This window comes from Podarcis erhardii (genome assembly GCF_964252035.2).
Source record: "Podarcis erhardii genome assembly, chromosome: 10".
In the NCBI taxonomy this organism is placed as follows: Eukaryota; Metazoa; Chordata; class Lepidosauria; order Squamata; family Lacertidae; genus Podarcis; species Podarcis erhardii.
The window spans coordinates 2,715,600-2,738,385 of NC_138500.1; the positions used below are offsets into that span (position 1 = coordinate 2,715,600).

Below are 22,786 nucleotides of genomic sequence, written 5' to 3' on the forward strand. Positions count from 1 at the left end.
AGATACTAAGCTCCAAACAGGCAGGTGGGTTTCAGGACCAAGGCTAGCAACCCTGCTGCTAAAGCGAGGAGACGTGATAGCTCAGCACTGACGTGGAAAAGCAGCTCCCAAGGTTTTATGACTTGGCCAGGGAATATTTCCTGACAGTAAGAGCTGTTTTTGACAGTGGACAGAAGGCAGTGGGCTCTCCTCCCTGGAAGTTTCCAAACATGGGTTGCGTGGTCACCAGGCTTGGATGATCTACTCAAGATCCCTGCAGAGCAGGGGGTTGGACTGTGAACTGAATGTGTGAGTAAACTTCTTTTATTTACTTTACACCAGATTGTGGCGTGTTTATTCTTTTAAGGGGGATTTAAGGGGAATTACCAGGAAACTGATATTAAGAGGCTTAAACGAGCCTGAATCCAGCTACCTGCTGTGCATCTAATAATAATAATAAAATAACAATAATATTATAATTTATTATTTGTACCCCGCCCATCTGGCTGGGTTTCCCCAGACACTCTGGGTGGCTTCCAACAAAGATTTAAAAATACATTAAAATGTCACACATTAAAAACTTCCCTAAAAGGGGAATGTAAAACTCTGCTAAGTTACAGAACTTGCTAGCGCAAGTTAGGAAGGATATTAATAAACAACATATCCTCTCCTGCCTCCCTGAACAGTCACACAGCAAGTGCAGAGAGACACCCCAAACCCCATGTCTGTATCCATGATGAGGCTCTGTTCCATGTAGACACAAGTCAAAGCATTTGCAGAAAACCAGCGGAAGGATTCTTTGCTTTCAAGGCTGCTTGGATTACTTAATTCCCAGTGAAAACCCCGCAACCCGAAAACCACAACAGCTGCAAGCAAAACACTTCTGATGATGGCAATTATGGCTATCATTATAGTCCTTTCCCATTCTCGTAGATGTTAGGTGCTTTAGAATAAATAAGAATAACAACAATAACAACAGCAGCAATAAGTAAAGGTAAAGGTAAAGGTACCCCTGCCCGTATGGGCCAGTCTTGCCAGACTCTAGGGTTGTGCGCTCATCTCACTCTAAAGGCCGGGAGCCAGCGCTGTCCGCAGACACTTCCGGGTCACGTGGCCAGCGTGACAAAGCTGCATCTGGTGAGCCGGCGCAGCACATGGAACGCCGTTTACCTTCCCGCTGGTAAGCGGTCCCTATTTATCTACTTGCACCCGGGGGTGCTTTCGAACTGCTAGGTTGGCAGGCGCTGGGACCGAACGACAGGAGCGCACCCCGCCACGGGGATTCGAACCGCCGACCATGCGATCGGCAAGTCCTAGGCGCTGAGGTTTTACCCACAGCGCCACCCGCGTCCCACCGCAGCAATAAGTACAGAAAGTATAAAGCACACACAATAAAAAGCCATTTGCTTCGCTTGTTCCTTTCTGGCCAGCCTCACCTGGGGAGCTGGTCTTTCGGCTACAGAACCACAGTGGCTGTTGTTTTCTCACATGTACAAGTAGGAAAATTTAATCAATTGATTAACCGAGCAAGACTCATGCAATTAATCAGCTAAGATTTCCATTTATTGGGCGACAACCCTAATATGAAATAATAGCAGTAACAGCAGTAATGATATCTGTGCAAAGATTGTATGAGCTATTAATCTTGTTTTGCATTGAGCTTGTGGCGCTGAAACCTTGGTACACTTAACACGAGATGTGGGGGAGGATAATGATTTGGCTGCCAGGCTGTTGTTATTGCAATTATTTGTATGGTTCTTTAAAATGTATACAGAGAGTTTTAATTCTATCCAACATTTAATTTCTTTTTAAAGGATTTTTTTCTATGTTTTTTAGCTGTTCTTATTTTTATCTGTAAGCCGCCTTGAGTCAATGTCAGGCGAAGAGGCTGGGTATAAATATTATTATTATTATTATTATTGACAAGAAAGAAGTGAGAACACATTCTGATGGGCTCAGAGGCTGCCCTCTGGCCTTTGCATTCTCCCTAAAGAAGTGTTAGTTTGGAGAATGCTATTTGTATTGGCTCACACAGTGTCCCTCCTAGGAGAAGAGGTAAATGTCTAACCATGGAAGGTGGAGAAAGCTTGTTTTCTTCTGTTCCAGATGGTAGAACTCGAACCAATGGCTTCAGCTTACAAGAAAGGAGATTCTGACCAAACATCGGATTCTTAGTTTAGAGGTCCCTAAGGAAGTCAGACTATCCTCCACCAGAGCCTTCTCAGGGATGGCTCCGACCTGGTGGAATGCTCTGTCCCATGAGACCAGGGCCCTGCAGGATTTAACCTCCTTCCGCAGGGCCTGTAAGACAGAGCTATTCCACCTGGCTTTCAATTTGAACTTAGCCTGATATTTTATTCCCCTTCCTTCCCTCCCCGTCCCCTTTTTATGAAGATTCCCTGCTCTGGGATCCCATAGCTAATTCTCCCCTGGTCTCCTCCTTGGCCCAAGTAGGACTAATTTAGCCAGCTAGCCCTGGTGATCATCTAATGTTTATTGGATGGATTTCCCCCCTAAACTGATTTTTGAATTCTGAAGTTATTGTTATTCACGTTTTATACTGTATTTAAAACACTTCAATTAAGTGTTTTAAATTTGTTGTTAGCTGCCCTGAGCCCGGTTTTCTGAACAGGGAAGGGTGGGGCATAAATAAATAATTATTATTATTATTCTGACCACTGGAACGGTCACCCACGAGAGATGGTGGACTCCCCTTCCTTGGAGGTTTTAAGCAGAGGCTCGATGGCCATCTGTCATGGATGTTTTAGTGGAAATTCCTGCATCACAGGGGGTTGGGCTTGATGACCCTTGGGGGTCCCATTCAACTCTACAAATCTATGATTCTATGTGAGCAGGTGGCATTGTAGCATCCTTGGCTCACGAGCATCCCTAGGGGGGAGACGGGTGGTTCTGCACTCCCCCCTGCAATGCTCTGCACTCCCCCAGCCCTCCACAAAGCAATAGCCACTGTTATCGCCAACACGTGGGCAGAGATGAGTGAGAAAGTTTTTTTGCTGGAGAAGGGAAGTAATAGTGCCACTGTATTCTGCTCTGGTCAGACCTCACCTGGAGTACTGTGTCCAGTTCTGGGCACCACAGTTCAAGAAGGACACTGACACACTGAAACGTGTCCAGAGGAGGGCAACCAAAATGGTCAAAGGCCTGGAAACGATGCCTTAGGAGGAACGGCTAAGGGAGCTGGGCATGTTTAGCCTGGAGAAGATGGGGTTAAGGGGTGATATGATAGCCATGTTCAAATATATAAAAGGATGTCACATAGAGGAGGGAGAAAGGTTGTTTTTCTGCTGCTCCAGAGAAGCGGACACGGAGCAATGGTTCCAAACTACAAGAAAGAAGATTCCACCTAAACATTAGGAAGAACTTCCTGACAGTAAGAGCTGTTCGACAGTGGAATTTGCTGCCAAGGAGTGTGGTGGAGTCTCCTTCTTTGGAGGTCTTTAAGCAGAGGCTTGACAACCATATGTCAGGAGTGCTCTGATGGTGTTTCCTGCTTGGCAGGGGGTTGGACTCGATGGCCCTTGTGGTCTCTTCCAACTCTAGGATTCTATGATTCTAAAAAGCAAGGTGGGCGAGGGCAGGAGGGGTGGAGAAGGTTCAAGGCACTGCTTCTCGCCAGCTTCAGGTCTCTCATTTTATTGCATCATGAAAAGGTGGATCAGGCCCCCATTGGGATGATTGGGGTGCGGGGCTGCTGCTGGTGAGATTCTGGGATGGGTGGGGTGTGGAGCTGCTGGTGGGAGGGTGCTCCCCCTCCCCCGCACAGAGCACCTCCGCCTTGAGGCAGAGAGGCCATTTCCGAGACTGGCTTCTAACTCCTGTGGTTGAAATTCAATAAATGGATTGTGGGCGGGCAAGGAAATTAATTCACATGACTAACAAACACACACGCAAACAGCCAGAGACAGGCACTTGATTATTGTGGGGCCTCTGGGGATGGGCGAGAGAATATTAAAAATAAAACCCCAAGGTTTTCCACCGCTGCTTTTTTTTGGGGGGGGGAGCACCAGCTGAAGGTCTGACTGAACAAGAGGAATGAGGGGGAAGGATGGTTGGCAGAAATCCTCCAGAAGAGGAAAGGGAGAGGTTGGAGAGCAATGCATTTTGCTGGGCCCTGCCTACTCAAAGGAGTGAGAATCTGGGCCACCCTTTCCAAGCATAGGCAAGATGGCTAGACCTGATGGTTCAAAAGATCTGGGGAGAACCTGGTTGGGGAAGGTTGGACTAGGGAATGGGGTCCTGGAGGTGATTCCCCACTTTTTGATATGTTCTCTTCCGAGCTGCAGCTTCTCTCTATTGGATGTAAATGCTTTATCACTTTGCCACAGAGCTCCAGCATGCCAAGGGATGCCAAAGGCCACCGCAGATCGAGAAAACGAATGGCTCCTGCAAAGTTCCCCGAGGGTCCCTGGAAACCTCTTGGGAACAGGCTGAGAAACCCCAAGGAAGAGCTGCAGAGCCTCTGACTTGGTCCAGCAGAAACGTCAGAGATGGCTCAGAATATCAGTGACTCAGCAGACACACACGTGCGACGTGGTTAGTTCTCTCGTTCTCCCGTTGCCAGATCCTGTTTGATAACATTGTATTTTGCAGAATAGTGTATAACCTTTTTCTTTCCTTTTGAAAAGAAAAAAACTACCGTATTTTTTGCTCTATAACTCACTTTTCCCCTCCTAAAAAGTAAGGGGAAATGTGTGTGCATCTTATGGAGCGAATGCAGGCTGCGCAGCGATCCCTCTTGTTGTTCTGGCTTCTGAGATTCAGAATATTTTGTTTCTTGTTTTCCTCCTCCAAAAACTAGGTGCGTCTTATGGTCTGGTGCGTCTTATAGAGCGAACAATACGGTAATTGAAAGATATTTAAAAGAAAGAAATTCATTCTCCTAATCTGAATGTATTTTTACAAACCCCAAACTTCGCTGTTTATTATTTACTTACGTACTTATTGCATTTAGATCCCACCATTTTCTCCCAGGAGTGCAATGTGGTGTCCACCCCTCCTTATTTCATGCCCACAACAGCCCTGTGAGGTAGGTTAGACTTAGAGGCAGTGACTGGCAGTGAGCTTCATGGCCAAGTGGAGATTGGAGCCCTGGTCTCTCCCAGTTCCTAGTCCAACTCTGACACTAACTGCTACACCACGCTGCCTCCGTCCGAATCAACTAGTCCCACAAGAAGAAATAAACCAGGCAGGCCTGTTGATATGATGACATGGAGGAGCCTTATGCTGACTTGCAACCATCCTGCCAATGAGCCCCCTGGAACGCCTCTGCCCCTCTGGGCTCTGGAGCTCAGAGGATCTTCCTTCTCAGCCCTTCCCTTAATACCACTAGGAATTGATCCCGGCACCTTCTGCCTGCAAAGTGAGTGATTGACCACGGAGCCATGACTTAAAGGGCAGGTGGCTCCATTCCAATTTACACAGAATCTTTCCAGAGGCTGCAGGAAGATTTCCGCACAACTCAACCACTTTGCCTCCTGTTTCTTAAACGACGGTTGGGTTTAAAAACAACATCCACACTTTGCTTCTTGCTCGGTGGGGCTAACACGGTTGCTAAGATCCCTTTGAAGATCTTAGCAACCACGTTGGTCCCCCAGAATAGGAAGCAGAACAACAGAGACAAGCTTTGTATTTTTTACAATGATTATTATTTACTCCAATGAGCGTTTCAGTGTATGAGGGAAGCTGTTGACCTTGAGGGCAGCAAGGAAGCCACTGGGGAAAAGGCTCACCGATTTGGGTGTCATCAGCAGGTTTCTGAGTTGTCTCTGTCAACAGGTGGAAAAAGAGCCCCACAACCATAGAGGAAAGAACATCCTATTTTGCCATAAAAACAAACCACCCCATGGCCTTTTAATTTCTACCTGGTGTGGTTTTCTTATGAGAACCCCAGGATCTATCCATCAAAGCCAGGTACAAAAGACACAGAATTAAAGAACAAGGTGTCTCCGAGCACATTCCAAAGCCAGGAGTTTGCTCACAGTCCTTCCACTCCCACTTTACCCAAGCTTTCTGCGCTGCAGCAGCCCCTTTTGTTGTTCCTATTGTTGAACAACCGGCAGCCAGAAACTCTTGCCACTTTACACAAATCGCCCAGAGATCTTCTGCCCACTCTGGATCAAAGTGATTTACTTCACAAGCATTTCAACAGAGTTTCCTGGACTAAGATTTTAAGTAGCACAAAAGGTTACCCAACGGAACATCTCTTCCTGCATGTCCTGTTGCAGGAATTTATGTATAGGTTGGGGGGGGGGTTGCCCCTCCAGCAGATATCATGCACACTACCAAAATCAGCACAATCACTTTTGTGATTTGTCCCCACAAAACACTTCATCACAGTTTCTTCCTATCTATTCAAAGGGCCTCTGCTGCACGATACCAAATGTACCAATTCACTGATAAATGTCTCTGTGTACTGGCTCACTGGGAAAACTTCAGAAATTTGTATAGACATGTGAGCTCAGCTGCTCAGCAGCCCCTCTGCCTGAGTGATAATCCCTGGCATCCTGATACAGTGGTGCCTCACAAGACGAAATTAATCCGTTCCGTGAGGCTCTTCATATAGCGTTTTTTCCGTCTTGTGAAGCAAGCCCATTGACAGCTTAGCGGATTAGCGCTATTAGCGGTTTAGCGGCTTTTAGCGATTAACTGTTAAGTGGCTTATCAGCGGATCAGCTGATAAGCGGCTTAGCAGCTTGGGAAAAGGGGGGGAAAAGGGGGGGAACCCGCAGGAACTCGCAAGACATTTTCGTCTTGCGAAGCAAGCCCATAGGGAAATTCGTTTTGCGAAGTGCCTCCAAAACGGAAAACCCTTTCGTCTAGCGGGTTTTCCGTCTTGCGAGGCGTTCGTCTTGCGGGGCACCACTGTACCTGAGTGCCAGACAGGTATCCATTCCAGAAATAACAAACCCAGATGAAGACAAAAGGGTGTGATTCACTTGGCTGGGAAACAGGGAAATGTAAATATCTCTTTTGTTTCACTTGATGGGTGTTTGGTGGAGGGCAAGGGGAACCATGGGGCAGGGTCCAGGATGCTCAGATTACTGCCACCAGACCTCCCCTTTCATGATGTAACCATGATGTATTAGTGATGTATTTGGGGGGCTGTAACATGGGGATTAGCAACTAATAAAAGTTTGGGTTCTCTTTTGTTCGGGGCTTCCGTCTTCTTCCACCTTGTGGCAGGTGGGAGTCCCGTCGCAACAGTCTTCAATCAAGACCAAGCCTACTGGCTGCTGTTTTGCTCTGGTATTCCTGGCTGGTGTCCTTGTTTTTTGTCCAAGGAAGCCCTCCGATTTCTCCGTTAACAGGAGAGAGGGAGCCTTCTTTGTCAAATGCTCTCCCCCAAGAGCCTCACCTGGTTCCTGCTGCAATGTCATTTCTGTGCCAAAAACCTTTTCACTCTCCCAGACCTTCTGAAATATTTATGTTATTTCAACATCTTTAATTTTAACCTGGTTTAATCGGATGGCAAATAATTTTAGCTACCAGTTAGGATTTCAGTTTTTATACAATTGCACTGGTGTTGATACTTCCTCGTTCCCCTCCCCCTTGTTGCTTGCCTGTGTTATTTTTTGGAATATTTGTATTTTGCTGGTATTTTGCTGTTTTCTTTAATACAGTGGTACCTCCGGTTGCGAACGGGATCCGTTCCAGAGGTCCATTCACAACATGAGCAGAACGCAACCCGCGTCTGCGCACACGCAGATCGCGATTCGCCGCTTCTGTACATGCGCATGACGTCATTTTGCATGTCTGCGCATGCGCGAGTGGCGAAACCCAGAAGTAACCCTTTCCAGTATTTCTGGGTCACTGTAGGACGCAACCTGAAAACGCGCAACTTGAAGCAAACTCAACACGAGGTATGACTAGGAAGGTATGATTAGTAAGCAATTCTTGACAGTGAGAGCTGTTCGACAGTGGAATTTGCTGCCAAGGAGTGTGGTGGAGTCTCCTTCTTTGGAGGTCTTTAAGCAGAGGCTTGACAACCATATGTCAGGAGTGCTCTGATGGTGTTTCCTGCTTGGCAGGGGGTTGGACTCGATGGCCCTTGTGGTCTCTTCCAACACTATGATTCTATGATTCTATGACTGTACTGTACTGCACACCTCCTTGGAGCCCAAACTCTTGGAATACAGCTCATTCTTTCTGGGGAAGGCTGCTCTGAAGAGGAAGGGGCATCAGGGAGCCACTGTCTCTACTCTGTTTGCCCCAAGTTGGATCAGTCTCAATAAGAATTATTCCCTTCCTTGCCGAGTAATCACATCATTCCATCAGACTGCCACCTGGTGGCTCATTCTGATTATGACACTGGCAGCTCATTCCCAGAGACTCACCGTCTCTAAGGCAGGGTATCCTGAGCGTCAAGGATTGCTAACAGATGCTGGGCCAACTCTCTTTCCTTGGTGCAGGATTGTGTTAGCCTGCCTGACAGCGCCCTCAGGTTGGCTGGATGGAAGGCACTCTGTGATTATTATTATTTTTTAAAGTCGGAAACTGATGGCATTTTTTATGCCCCGTGTCTACAGCATTCTTGAACTTCAGGACCGCCTTGTTCACAGTCCTCCATTTGTGATATTTCTGCCAATTGGTTATTTGCCACCAGATGAGTCCTGACCGTCTTAGCTGTCTCTTAATGCAAACCCAGGTCATCAACCCTGAGCTTCCACAGTCCCCACTGACCATGAACCACCTTCTTCTTCTCTGGTGATCACTTGTAGCTGAATAAGATTGTCTTCCATAAACACGGTTTTAACAATGAGTCTGTAAGTGACTGCGGAGGCCAGTTCCAGATCCACACATCCTTCCACAGTGGGGACATTGGTTTCCGGGTGGGAGGTGATCCCGGTGACGGTTTGCCAAGCGTGCCTTCCTCTTAGCATGGTTCTCCCTTGCGTCCTGAGTTCGAGTGTCTTCAAAGCCCATGACACCTTTGGGAAAGGCTGTTCTCCAACTGGAGCACTCACAGGCCAGTGTTTCCCAGTTGTCAGTGTTTATACTACATTTTTAAAGATTTGCCTTGAGACAGTCTTTAAACATCTTTTGTTGACCACCAGCATTACGCTTTCCATTTTTAAGTTCAGAATAGAGTAGTTGCTTTGGAAGACGATCATCAGGCATCCGCACAACATGACCAGTCCAACGAAGTTGATGTTGAAGAATCATTGCTTTGATACTGGTGATTTTTGCTTCTTCTAGTACACTCGTAGCAGCAATGTTCTATGCTTAAGATAATATTCTAGTCTCTTGCTAAGAATGCTGTTTTAAATGTGCATTTAATATTTGACTGCCTTTAGTACAGTAGTACCTCGGCTTAAGAACTTAATTCGTTCTGGAGGTCCGTTCTTAACCTGAAACTGTTCTTAACACCACTTTAGCTAATGGGGCCGCCACATGATTTCTGTTCTCATCCTGAAGCAAAGTTCTTTACCTGAGATACTATTTCTGGGTTAGCGGAGTCTGTAACCTGAAGCATCTGTAACTCGAGGTACCACTGTAATGTTTTCTTTTGAAACATTTAAGATATATTTTTAAAAGCTTTGCCTTGTTAAATGTACATTCTGCAGTTCACCTCCTTTGTAATGTTTTATTTTTGAATCTTTAAGATAACATGTTAGTTTCCTGTTAATTGCGTTGCTTTAAATGTATATTTGAGTTTCTTCAGTAATGTTTTATTCTGGGTTGTTTTATTTGATGCTTTAATGTGTAGTAAACTGCTTTGGGATCTTTATATAAAGCGGTATAGAAATTAAATGAATAATAATAACAATAAGTAATGAATCGTTAATCAAGAAACAACATGCCTGACAGTGCATTAACTTCTGGGGAACATAGTGATGCTGATGGGCGAATAATTACAAAAGGAACTAGCGACAAAGACATTTACAGGAAAGGGAGGGTTTTTCTCTGTTTTTATAGGTTTAACATTCCTATGCAGAGCACTCCAGCGACAAGGACATCCTGTCCCCAGCAAAGCCCTTTGTGGCATGTTGCCTGTCACTCATAGCGTGACACTGAACAGCTTGCTACCATCCCAAGCTGGGAATTAATAACCAAACTGGGACAGACCATCGGAGGTGGTTATTAATACTGAAAGAAACTCGACAAGTCCAGACCGGTCACTTCCTTCTCCCAGGTCTGTCCAGGCACCATCCCAAGAGATTCTTCTCCATGTTAGTTCAAGGGCAATCGCTTCCCCTCCCCAGATACCAACTGAGGGGGTTTTGAGACCCCTTATTAATTTGTCCCCCAGGTCCACTGGTCAGAAGCAGCAAGGAATAGCCATGCCCACCCACCCAAGCGCCCCAGAAAAGGCTAGAGAAAAGCAGGCAGTATGGAGGTACAGGCGCAGCCACTGAAATTCTTGATATTGGAACAGCGTAGCTGTGATTTCATACATCAGAATTGGCTAACCTGTTGCCCTATAGATCTAACAATGCCCATACAGCAGCGGCTGGGGCTGATGAAAGCTGTTTTCCAAAACATATGGGGAGGGAGCAACAAGTTGGCCAAGGCAGGTGTAACTTGCAACTGGCTGCAACCACCGTTTGCGTCAACTTCCCCTGCGTGTGAAGGTTACATAAAAGGGCATGAGAGAGGCCATCTTCCATGGCCTCTCCCTGTCCCCACAACTTTGCCAATATGCCAAAGGGCACAATGGCTGCTCCCCAGAATCTCCCCCGCGCGATCGCTTTCTCACCCCACCAAAAACTGGACCCAATGTAGACGAGGGGAACACCCAGTTGGCCATTGTGTTGGTTCATCGTCTGAAATACACCACTGTGGATCGCTTTCAAGACCCACCCCTTGGCGGTTGGCAAGTATCACAATGGACCCAGAAGCTTGCATTGACCAGATGGGTCTGGAGGGAAGGGAGACGGGCAGCAGAGGTACCCACCTCCCTCGGAGGGGAGGACAGGCCTTTAAGGCAGCCTGCCTTCAGCACGCTGGACAGCTCCCCCATCCTCAGAGGCGCCAGTCAATGGAAGGGATAGATGCAGACCCCTGAGGGAGAAGAGGGAGCTGTCCAGCATTTCAGCAGCGCCACTGGCCAGCCCACCCCTCCCACATTAGAACCACAAATGTGGCTGGAGCCCTCTCCCCAGCTTGCAGACCCCCAGAGGAACTCGGCCACCACCAGAACTTCCTTCATGCCCCCCCCCCAGGAAACAGTCAAGTCAGCCAGGAAGCAGTTGTGTGTGACCCTGGGTGGTCCGAGGGGTTCCCCCCCTTTCCTCCCTCTGTCGCGTGGCTTCTCTCACCTGGCCTTGCTGCGGCTGCTTCTCCTGAGTGTGTGGGCATCGGCCTCCTTCTCTTCCCGCACGCGCTGTAGCGATGGGGAGCGGCTGTGGGCGCTCCGGGAGCTGCCCGTGCTCACCAGGCTGCTGTCCCCCAACCCCACCCCGACAGCGGCTTCCTGCATCTGAGCCAGCAGCTGTTGGGGCAGGCCGCGGAGCGAGGGCACTGGGGAGTAGGACGGGCGGCTCTCGGACTTCAAATTGTTGTCGCTGGCAGACCGCTGCAGCAGGCGGGGGGAGGAGAGGCCGCCCGTGCCGATGATCCGCCTCCTCTTCGTGTAGCTGGGAGTTTCTCTAAAAGGCACTGCAGGGGAGAGAGAGAAAAGGAGGGGAGACCCGGGATGAATTAGCAACAACAGCTCCGCCCATCGGTGTTCGATGACACAAAAAGCAACGCGCTTCAATTCGCCTTAGGGCTGCTAAGTTAACTCCAATGCACTTTGACTTCACCTACTAAGAGGACTGCTGGAGGACTGTTGAGATGTAAATGGCCCCCCAGAAGGGATCACTGCCACTATTGCACAAAGGTTACAAAGCAGAATGGGAAGTGGAGAGCCTAAGGTGAGCTCCTGCTAATTAGAGCAGAGATTGGTAACCGTGGGGCCAATTCAAGGCAGGCCCTGCTACAGTTCCTCAAGGAAGAGAAGACAGGCTCCTCCCCAGAGTGGGAGATTGCTTGACCAAAGGAGAAAAATAAGGGGGAGCCTGGTTGGAGTGGGTCTGGCCAGCTCATAGAAGTGGGAGCAGCAGGGGACACAACAAAGCAGACCACCTCACTCAGAAACAAAAGCCCCCCACTGCAAATCTGGAGAGGCAGATCAGAACCATATCTGGTTCTGCACTCCTGTCCCTTCTTGGGTTGAGAGCATCTCTGCAAGCAGACATGAGATTCCTGCACTGTGTAACCAGATCCCATCCCCCCCCCGAGATTGCTCAAGTTTTCCCAGGCCGATGGCAACAGAGAACAGCTCAAGACCTGGCTGTGCTGCGAAGATATTGCCTGCCTGCTATGCCAGGAGCTTAAACAGCCAGCTTTCCAGTTCTCCCCTTCCGGGGGCCCTGCCCACCCTTCTCTGCTTCCACAGTTTCACAGCAAAAAGACCAAGGAGGTGTTCCCACGCCCCTCTGGGGCTTCACACAAAAATTGCATTTCCCCTCCACTGCATCTCAAGAAAAAATGACCTGAATATAGGTAGCCCCCAAGAAGCAGCTCCTGGTATTGAAAACATCCGTCGCAAGGAATGTGACAGCTCCCTTTAAAAAGGCTATCAGAGGAACATATTCCTTTTAAAGGTGCATGATTTATTTATTTGTGCAGGGCTGTTTGTTTAAAACTTTTCTGCCGTGTCCTCTGCCGTTAGGGGGCACCTGGGGTGCTGTACAGCAAAGATTAAAACAATGACCTAAAACTCCAGGTATGGAGAGGATTTAAATGCAGCCCAAGGGATGTGAACACTGCTTTCGTCTCAGCCACAAATTGTCGGTGCCAGTTTCTCAGAGCTACAGCGGATATCAGACCGCGCGTGATAAATGTCACTCTCAGTAAGCAGGCTGCAAATAACTGTTTCTGCTTCCAACCTTCTCTCGTTTCTAGGGACATAATATGCAACGCCAATGGCCCATCCAGTCCAGGATCCTGTTCTCACAGTGACCAATGGGAAACCCACAAGCAGGATCTGAGCACAAGAGCAACATTCTCCCCTCCTGTGGTTTCCGGCAACTGGGATCCAGAAACATTTATTGCATCCAACTATGAAGGACGAAGCACAGTCAATTCCAGGTGTTGGTGCTGACCTTGAAAGCCCTGAATGGCCTCAGCCCAGTAGACCTGAAGGAGCATCTTCACCTCCACCATCCAGCCCGGACCCCGAGGTCCAGCTCTGAGGGCCTTCTGGCAGTTCCCTCCGTGCAAGAAGTGAGGTTACAGGGAACCAGGCACAGGGCCTTCTCGGTGGTGGCACCTGCTTGGATTACTGCAATGCGCTCTATATGGGGCTACCTTTCAAGGTGACTCAGAAACTACAACTAATCCAGAATGTGGCAGCCAGACTGGTGACTGGGAGCAGCCACCAAGACCATATAACACCGGTCCTGAAAGACCTACACTGGCTCCCAGTACGTTTCCAGGCACAATTCAAAGTGCTGACCTTTGAAGCCCTAAACATCCTTGGCCCAGTAGACCTGAAGGAGCATCTCCACCCCCATCATTCTGCTCAGACACTGAGTTCCAGCTCCGAGAGCCTTCTGGTGGATCCCTCCCTGTGAGAAGTGAGGTTACAGGGAACTAGGCACAGGGTCTTCTCGGTGGTGGTGCCCACCCTGTGGAACGCCCTCCCATCAGTTGTCAAGGAAATAAAGAACTATCCAACTTTTAGAAGACATCTGAAGGCAGCCCTGTTTAGGGAAGTTTCCAGCAACTGGGATTCAGAAGCATGGCTGCTCTTGACTGTGGAGGCAGAGCAGAGCCATCGATAGTACCAGACTGGGAGTGTGTGTGTTAGACACCCATGGGAGCAGCATTCCCATAAAATGCCAACTTGTGCCAGTATGCAATGCACCACCTGGAGCTGGTTGCAGCCAACTCCTGCCCACTTAAAAGGTTGCTATTCTGCCACACCCACTCATTCCCCAGCCATACAGCTGCTGCTGCACAGGAAAGAAATGATCTCTGTTGTTAAGCATCTTCCTGCATTCAGGACAGTGCCAGGTTTACGTATAAGCTAAACAAGATCTAGCTTAGGGGCCCACTCTCTTGGGGGCCCCAAAAAAATTTAAAGGAAAAAAATACTGGATGTACATTTCCAAAATATAAGATAAAAACAAATAAAATAAAACCTACATACAGCAACAGTGTCTTGTGTTGTGTAGGCTCCTGTGATGTAAGTCGTGGGCCCCGCCTGCTACCTAAAATATCACTGCTTTGCTCCTTTCTATATATAGGGTGCCTACATTCTGCATGGACTGGTTGCAACATGTGCAAATGGCTTTAGATACCTATTAGGTCCATCAATGACCATATAGTATATATTCAACACACACACACAAACAACCAGCCACAATTTGTTGTTGACAAAGGACAGCTGGACATATCAAGGGCCTCATTACCTTCAGTAGCTTAGGGCTTCATCAAACCTAAATGGGGCCCTGATTCGGGACATTGGAATGTCAAGGCTAAGCGGAAACTCATCTCCCTGACATACTTGCTACCCAGGCAAAGGCAGGGGGGTGTTAGGTGTGTGTTACTCTGCCTATAGGCCAAAGATATTGTCAGGCCTGGAATGAGGAGGAATGGTGGGAGCAGTCGCCCCCCGCCTATCACTTTTCTTGAACCTTCCCAAGGGCAGGAGGACAGTATGAATTTAGAACAGTGGTTTGCAGAGGGGCATAGTACAGAGGGGAAAAGCTGGGAAATACTGGGTGAGGAGCAGCTAGAAGAGGAAACACCAGGAGAGAGAGAGACTGGCAAATTCAGTGTCCTTGGACAGCATTCCTGAACTCCCCCCCTTTGCCTAAGACTAGACGGGCTCTGAGAGTCATAGAACAGAGAGTGCAGAGGCAACAAGCTCAGATTACTCAACGTAGGAGTGGCGTAGATTAATGGGGACGGAGGGGGTAAACCTTAACTGGGAGCAACCCTATTTCTAGAAAGATGTGCATTCCTTCATCTCTCGCTGTGATTATTAAAGAAACTAACTGGTAAGAACGCTCCTTTCGTTTGATTTGCTTATTCCAATTCCCCGAAGCTTGACAGATATGGGGAATGCTTTTAGTCTGTAGAAAGCTTTCTGGGGGCCACACAGCCAGGTGTGGCCAAAGGCAAAAAAAGGGGTAGAGTGGAAATGTCAGTCAACAAACTACATTCCAGCCAGGCTGAAGTCAAGAGATCTTTTTTGCATACCCAGACTCTGCCCTCTGCCCAGGCAAGCAAGAGGCCTGGTCCCATTCCTAGGATCCGTATCCCAGCCTGGCAAAAGCCGCCCTCAAAGGCTAGTGTGGCCCCAGAAGCATTTGAGGCACCTCTGGGCTCTGCCTTCTTTCACTGCGAAATCTGAAAACCTGCACTGAAAACCGGAGGACAGTTGTGGAATTCATTGGGGCTCCTTTCCAGGCAAGGTGCCTGCAGGAATTCAGCCTAAACAGTTGCTGGGGACAGACAAGGACACTGGTGGCTCTTGACATGGCTTCCTGCCCTCCAGAGGAAGCCCCCCATCCGCCCCCCCAAACCACTTCCCAACACAGCTAGCCAAGGAATCCTCTGCGAGCCGGCCTCTTTCATTCCTTCATCTTCCTGGTCGCTTTCTGCATCTGTGACTCTTGCCTCAGAGATCCGTAGATTGCAAGCGCTCGCCCGCCTCTCCGTCGCCATGGCAACCTGATGCATTTATCCCGGCTGCTATCAGTCTAATGGCTCTGGCTTTCAGGGGATTCATTCCAAGCCCTCCATGCTCCCTTCTTGATGATCGAGCCTCATCTGGATCCCATTTTTTATATAAAAAAGAAGGAAGCCATCCCCCTTCCCAGTGGATGTGATCGAGACCGGTCCATTTAATTACTGCATGTCAGGGAACTGCCATCGGAGAGACAGGTGGTGGACAGGCTACAGGAGAATAGGAGAGAATCTGCAGTAGAAGAGGGAACCAGCAGGGGGAGTGCAGGAGTCACAGCGGAGGGGAGGCTCTGGGATGCTTCCAGTGAGAGTAGTGGAGAGGTAACGGGACCCCCGTTGGGAACGCCCACCCTTCGCCGGAAACTGTCACGCAGAGAGTCTCGAAAGCGCATGTCTGTCAAAGAGCTTTTATGTTGGCGTAAATTCCGTAGACGCCCACTGTCAGATTCTACCAGCGACTGACGGAGTCATGCTTTGGGGGCTCCGTTAGTGCATCGGTTTGGATGACCAGCCAAACCCCAGAGGGATCAAGCTTTTACGCACAAGCAGCTCACTATCCCATCACAGCAATCTGACAGTCTTTGAAAGCAGCTTGTGCAAGCAGAAGGCATCATGAGCGAACCATCCGGAACCGGAGGAGCAGGAGCGGGAGCTGGCGCAGATCCAAGCCTGGAACAAAGGTACAGGGCGTTGGAGGTCCAGCTGGCACTGCAAACGGCGAGGCTCGAGGAGAGGAGGGCTCAAGATGCAGATAAGGGGAAGACCACCCCACTTGCCAGACGGGTGCCTGGACTGGTGCAGAAATTTGGGGGGGATCCCCGGAACTATCAAGCCTTTAGGACAGAGATGCAATATGCTCTCAATCTACTGTTTGATGACTTCCCCGACGAGAACTCTAGAGTGGCGTACGTGATTGGCCATCTAGAGGGAGGGGCGAGGGACTGGGTTCGGCCCCTGATGGCAGCCAATAATGAAATCTTAAAGGACACAATGAAGTTTTTCCGCGCCATGGACTTGATGTTTTCCAGCGAGATCGAGCAGGGAGTGGTGCGCAGGCAGTTAATGGCATGTAAACAGGGGAGCCGATCTGTACGTGAGTACTGGACTGAGTTCACCATGCTGATTCATAGACTTGGGTGGGACCTTGCTAGTGAACCTATTCAAATGCTGTTTGAAGAAGGTCTCTCTCCGGCAGTGAAAGATGAACTTTCCCGGGCGCCTAGGGCGGAGTCTATGGATCAGCTGACTAAATCAGCGCTGTCCATTGGGGCACGCCAGGAAGCTAGAGCTATGGAAAAGCGGGAAGGAAAGGGGGAACGTTGGAAGGACTTCCGCATTCCAGAGATTCCGGAGCAGCCTTTCCCGCCAGCAGAGCCGATGGAACTTGGAACAGCGCGCGCGCGCGCAGTTTCAAACACCAGTGAAGGGCGGAAGAAGGAGGGAAAGAGCGGCAAGAGATGCTATCTCTGCCAACAGCCAGGTCACTTTGCCAGAGTCTGTCCGCAAAGGAAGGAATGGCAAGGGATGGCGGGAACTGTTGGGGGGAAGGAGGAAGAAGAAATCACGGAGCCAGTAAAAGCCAACGCCTGGTTGCCAACATCAGGGCACAGCAGCCAGGCCAGGGAGTAATGAATGTGCCCACGCCGGAACCTCCAAGACCAGCGCTTGTGATAGAGGTGTTGCTGGAACTGGCAAACGGACACCCACTGAAGATAAAGGCGCTATTGGATTCAGGTAGCTCATGTAATTTCATGAGCAAAGAGTTTGCAGCTGCACACCAAATACAGACTATCCCATTGAGTAAGCCTTTGCAGGTTACCACGATTGATGGGAGGGAGCTGTTGGGAGGAGAAGTGAGCCAACAGACTGTACCAATGATAATGAGGGTGGCACGACACACCGAACTGATAGCGTTTAACGTAGCCACCTTGGGAGGAGCTCCTATTATCTTGGGTATGAGCTGGCTGGCGCTACACGATCCGCTAGTAGGCTGGCATCAGAGAGTGGTTTCCTTTGGATCAGCACATTGCCTAGAACACTGCAAGGAGGGAGAGGCTCAGGCAGGCGCCAGGGGCACTCTAGCAGTGATGGAAGTGATGGACAAAGGGAGGGTGCCACCACAATACGCTGACTTGCTTGACGTATTCAGCGAAAAAGAAGCAGATAAACTGCCCCCGCACAGACCCTTTGATTGTCAAATTACCTTACTCCCAGGAGCACAATTGCCAGTGGGCAAGCTGTATGCAATGTCAGACAGTGAGATGCAGGAGTTAAGGGAGTTCATTGACAAGAATCTCAAGCGAGGTTTCATCAGAGAGTCACGAGCGGTGGGGGGCAGCCCAGTGTTCTTTGTGGACAAAAAAAACACAGGCAAGCCCAGGCTTGTATGTGATTTCAGGGCCCTAAATGCAGTGTCAGAACCAGTGACTTTCCCTATGCCCAGAATTGATGACATTCTAACACGGGTGAGAAAAGGGAAAATTTTTACCAAGCTGGACCTTAGGGGGGCATATAACTTGATACGTGTGAGAAAGGGGGATGAGTGGAAGACCACTATGTTCACCCCCTTGGGGGCCTTTGAGTACACCGTTATGCCTTTCGGATTACAAGGGGGCTCCGCCTGTTTTCAATCATTCATGAATCACGTCCTGGGGCCACTGCTCTACAAGAACTGCGTAGCGTTCTTAGATGACGTTCTGGTGTACTCAGACAATGAGGAGCAGCATGTGCGAGATGTAAGAGAGGTACTGAGCAAGCTGCGAGAAAACCGGCTGTGGGTGAAACTGGAGAAGTGTCAGTTTCATACCAAGGAGGTGGAATTCCTGGGGTACCGGTTGTCTGACAAGGGATTGGCCATGGATCCCAGCAAGGTTCAAGCGGTACTGGAATGGAAAACACCAAAGACCAAGAAGGACGTGCAAAGGTTCCTGGGCTTCGGAAACTTCTATAGGAAGTTCATCAAAAACTTTGCCCATTTAACAGCGCCCATCACGGATTGTCTTAGTAGCAAAAAGAAATTTGTTTGGACGGGAGAAGCGCAACAAGCGTTCGAACGCTTAAAGCAGGCGTTTGCGTCGGAAGAGCAACTCTTGCACGTGGATCTACAACAACCAATGAGAGTGGAGACTGACGCGTCAGACCGAGCGGTGGGGGCCGTTCTTCTCCAGCCGGGAAAAGATACGTCTGAATGGAGACCGTGTGCATTCTTCTCGCGGAAGTTGAACAAATCAGAGAGGAACTACACAGTGTACGACCGAGAACTGCTCGCCATTCATGAAGCATTCCGGAAATGGCGGCACTTGCTGATTGGGGCGCAGCACAAGGTTCAAGTCCGAACTGACCACAAAAATCTGGAATACTGGAGAACAGCCCGAGTGCTGAACCAGAGACAAGTGAGATGGGCCCAGGAGTTCTCCAAATTCCACTTTGAGATTCGTTACGTGCCCGGCTCCGAGAACGTGAGGGCGGACGCTCTTTCCAGGAAACCTGAGTACTTAGAGGGGGAGGGAGCGCCTGAGGCAAGGCATGTAATCTCTGAAGACCGCTGGGTGTGTGGGGCGGCATTGGTGGGGCAGAGGGAACTGATAGAGGGTACGGAGAAAGATGAATACGCCCAAGAGAAACTCAGAGAGCTCCGGAGGACAGAGGAGAACACAGGGGGGTTCGAAGAAAAGAACGGGGCGTTGTATTACAAAGGGGCACTGTACATACCCGACGGGGAACTGAGGGGCAGAGTACTCAAGCAGTTGCATGACAGCCCCACAGCGGGACATTTTGGACAGCACAAAACCATGTGGTTGGTTACCAGGGAGTTTTGGTGGCCCAAGGTGAGGGAGGACGTACGGGAATATGTCAGGGGTTGCGACAGGTGCCAGCGAGCGAAAGGAGAGAGGGTGGCGCCAGCGGGGCTATTACAACCCTTACCCACGCCCGAAAGGCCATGGGAGGCAGTATCCATAGATTTTATGACGGACCTGCCAAAATCCAAAGGCAAAACAGCTGTCATGGTGGTGGTAGATCAATTAACCAAGATGTGTCATTTTATAGCTTGTTCACATGCAGTCACAGCGGAGGAAACCGCCAAGTTGTTTGTAGAACATATTTTCAAGTTGCATGGCGCCCCCTTGAGGGTGGTCAGCGACAGAGGGAAACAATTTACTTCCAGGTTCTGGAGGAAACTTATGAGCTTACTGCACGTAGAACTCAATTTCTCAACTGCCCGGCACCCAGAAACCAATGGGCAAGCGGAAAGGGCAAATGGGGTTTTACAACAATACCTGAGGTGTTATGTAAAAGACAGAGAAAATGATTGGGTGGATAAGTTACCTCTAGCAGAATTTGCCTACAACAACGCGGAGAACGTGTCCACAGGGATGAGTCCCTTCCTGGCAAATTATGGGTGTCACCCCCGGGCATTCCCAGGAGAGGGAGGGGAGAGGTGGAGCGTGCCGGCGGCGGAATATTTTTTTGAAGAGATGGAGGCGATCCACCGTCAGCTTCAACTTAACTTAGAGAAAGCCAAGGAAGAATATAAGAAGCAAGCAGACAGAAATAGGAGGGAAGGTGAAACTATAAGGGTGGGGGACCGGGTGTGGTTGTCCACCCAAGGGCTACCGTTCAAGGGCGGGAGTAAGAAATTGAGGCCCAAAAGATTGGGACCCTTTGAGGTCATACAGCAGGTCAACCCAGTGGCATTCAAACTCAGGCTGCCCAGTCACATGAAATTACACCCAGTATTTCACAGGTCATTACTGTCGCCGTACCGAGAGGGACGCGAGTGGGGGGAGCGTGAGAGAGAGGCCACCCAAACGCCCGTGATAGAAGAGAGAGAGCGCGACATGAACGTGGCAGGAATCATTGATTCCAGGTGGAAGGGGAATCAGGTGGAATATCTGGTAGAATGGGAGGGGGAAGCAGAGTCGGAAAACACTTGGGTACCAGCAGAGGTAGTCAATGACGAGGTTTTAATAGAAACATTTCATCAGCGTTTCCCAAGAAAACCGCAACCCGTGGCTCGATTTAGAAGGGAACACTTTGGGACCACCGATGAGGAAGGAGAGTTTGAAGGGTTCCCAGAGTCAGGGGTGGGTGAAGAAGCCGACTCCGACGAAGAAGAGGAAGACGGGGAGAGAGACGGTACGCCGTGGCTGGAAGTGTTAGAATCCTCGGACGACGAGGAGAGTTCCTTCAGGGGCTTTCCGCCCTCACCGCCAGTGGGAGAGGAGGCGGGAGGGGGTGAAGGGGGCCCTGGGGGGGAGGTGGATGTCAGGGAACTGCCATCGGAGAGACAGGTGGTGGACAGGCTACAGGAGAATAGGAGAGAATCTGCAGTAGAAGAGGGAACCAGCAGGGGGAGTGCAGGAGTCACAGCGGAGGGGAGGCTCTGGGATGCTTCCAGTGAGAGTAGTGGAGAGGTAACGGGACCCCCGTTGGGAACGCCCACCCTTCGCCGGAAACTGTCACGCAGAGAGTCTCGAAAGCGCATGTCTGTCAAAGAGCTTTTATGTTGGCGTAAATTCCGTAGACGCCCACTGTCAGATTCTACCAGCGACTGACGGAGTCATGCTTTGGGGGCTCCGTTAGTGCATCGGTTTGGATGACCAGCCAAACCCCAGAGGGATCAAGCTTTTACGCACAAGCAGCTCACTATCCCATCACACTGCATCACCCTATTTTCTGCAGTGGTACGTCGGTTGCCTGCACTGGTGTGCTGGGCCCGGGGGTAACCCCAGTAACACGGTCCAGGTCCGGTCCCGAATCCAAGGGTTCCGCGAGGAGTCAGTCTGACAGGGCCAAGGCAGGACACGAGGCAGGAAACCAGGCAAGGGCAGGCACAGGATCTCAGGCAGGTTCTGGCAAACAGCAACGTTGCTCCCACAATCTGGGGTGGGGTCCAGCAGCCTTTTATCTCTGTTGGGGTAGCGGCTGGTCCTGATCCCCCAGTGACTCATTTCCCTGTCTTGCCTGAAGGGGAGCACTCCTCCTGCGAGTACTCAAATCTCTCCTTCTCTTAGACCTGAGTCTCTGCAGCTCAGGAGCTGTCGGTGGGTTACTAGACCCAGAGGCTGCCTCAGCCTCTCCTGACCCACAAGGACCCTGTGAGGTAGGTAAGGCTGAGACAGGGCAGGGACTGGCCCCCAGGGTCACCCCGGTGAGCATCATGCCTGAATTCGATCCCTGGTCTCTTCTAGGTCTATGTTTTCCTGCTGAGAGGACACAGCTTGTAGCTCAGCGTTCAAGGCACTTATCTGCTCAGAACTTCCAAATTCATGGAATCCTAGAGTTGGAAGAGACCACAAGGGCCATCGAGTCCAACCCCCTGCCAAGCAGGAAACACCATCAGAGCACTCCTGACATATGGTTGTCAAGCCTCTGCTTAAAGACCTCCAAAGAAGGAGACTCCACCACACTCCTGGGCAGCAAATTCCACTGTCGAACAGCTCTTACTGTCAGGAAGTTCTTCCTAATGTTTAGGTGCAATTCCGGGCTACATCAATAGGAGTATAGCATCTAGATCAAGGGAAGTAATAGTGCCACTGTATTCTGCTCTGGTCAGACCTCACCTGGAGTACTGTGTCCAGTTCTGGGCACCACAGTTCAAGAAGGACACTGACAAACTGGAACGTGTCCAGAGGAGGGCAACCAAAATGGTCAAAGGCCTGGAAACGATGCCTTATGAGGAACGGCTAAGGGAGCTGGGCATGTTTAGCCTGGAGAAGAGGAGGTTAAGGGGTGATATGATAGCCATGTTCAAATATATAAAAGGATGTCACATAGAGGAGGGAGAAAGGTTGTTTTCTGCTGCTCCAGAGAAGCGGCTTTCCAAGTGGAGGGGCCAGGAGAGCTCTCCGTGGGAGGCGGCAGTTTGGGCTTGTGCCCAATGAGCCGAGCAAGGTAATCATTATTTCCCCACCATCAGCCGCTTGGGGGAAATGCTTAATTGCATGTCGGTCTGATCACAGGCAGGCTGGCAGTGTCACAGGCAATTTTTGGCAAGCGAAGGGCTCGCGCCAGCCTCGTTTCTGAGCAGTCAGGAGCCGAGCAGCTGTAATGGTGCAGCCGCGGCAGCTGGGAGTTCAGGCTCCTGGCAGAAGCCACTCGCTCT

General features: G+C 49.9%; 1 protein-coding gene across 11 annotated transcripts in view; it reads right to left on the reverse strand.

The window, feature by feature from the left end:
* The window catches only part of SHANK3 (SH3 and multiple ankyrin repeat domains 3), a 487,858-nt gene that overhangs the window by 209,419 nt on the left and 255,653 nt on the right, over positions 1-22,786 (reverse strand). For all 11 annotated transcript variants that reach the window (XR_014160963.1, XM_081879612.1, XM_081879611.1 and 8 more), the window contains one exon: positions 11,259-11,598. Coding sequence is in view for 10 of the 11 variants with exons in the window: in XM_081879612.1 (XP_081735738.1) it covers positions 11,259-11,598 (340 nt within the window). In the remaining variant the exon portion in view is untranslated. The remainder of the gene's footprint in view (positions 1-11,258; positions 11,599-22,786) is intronic.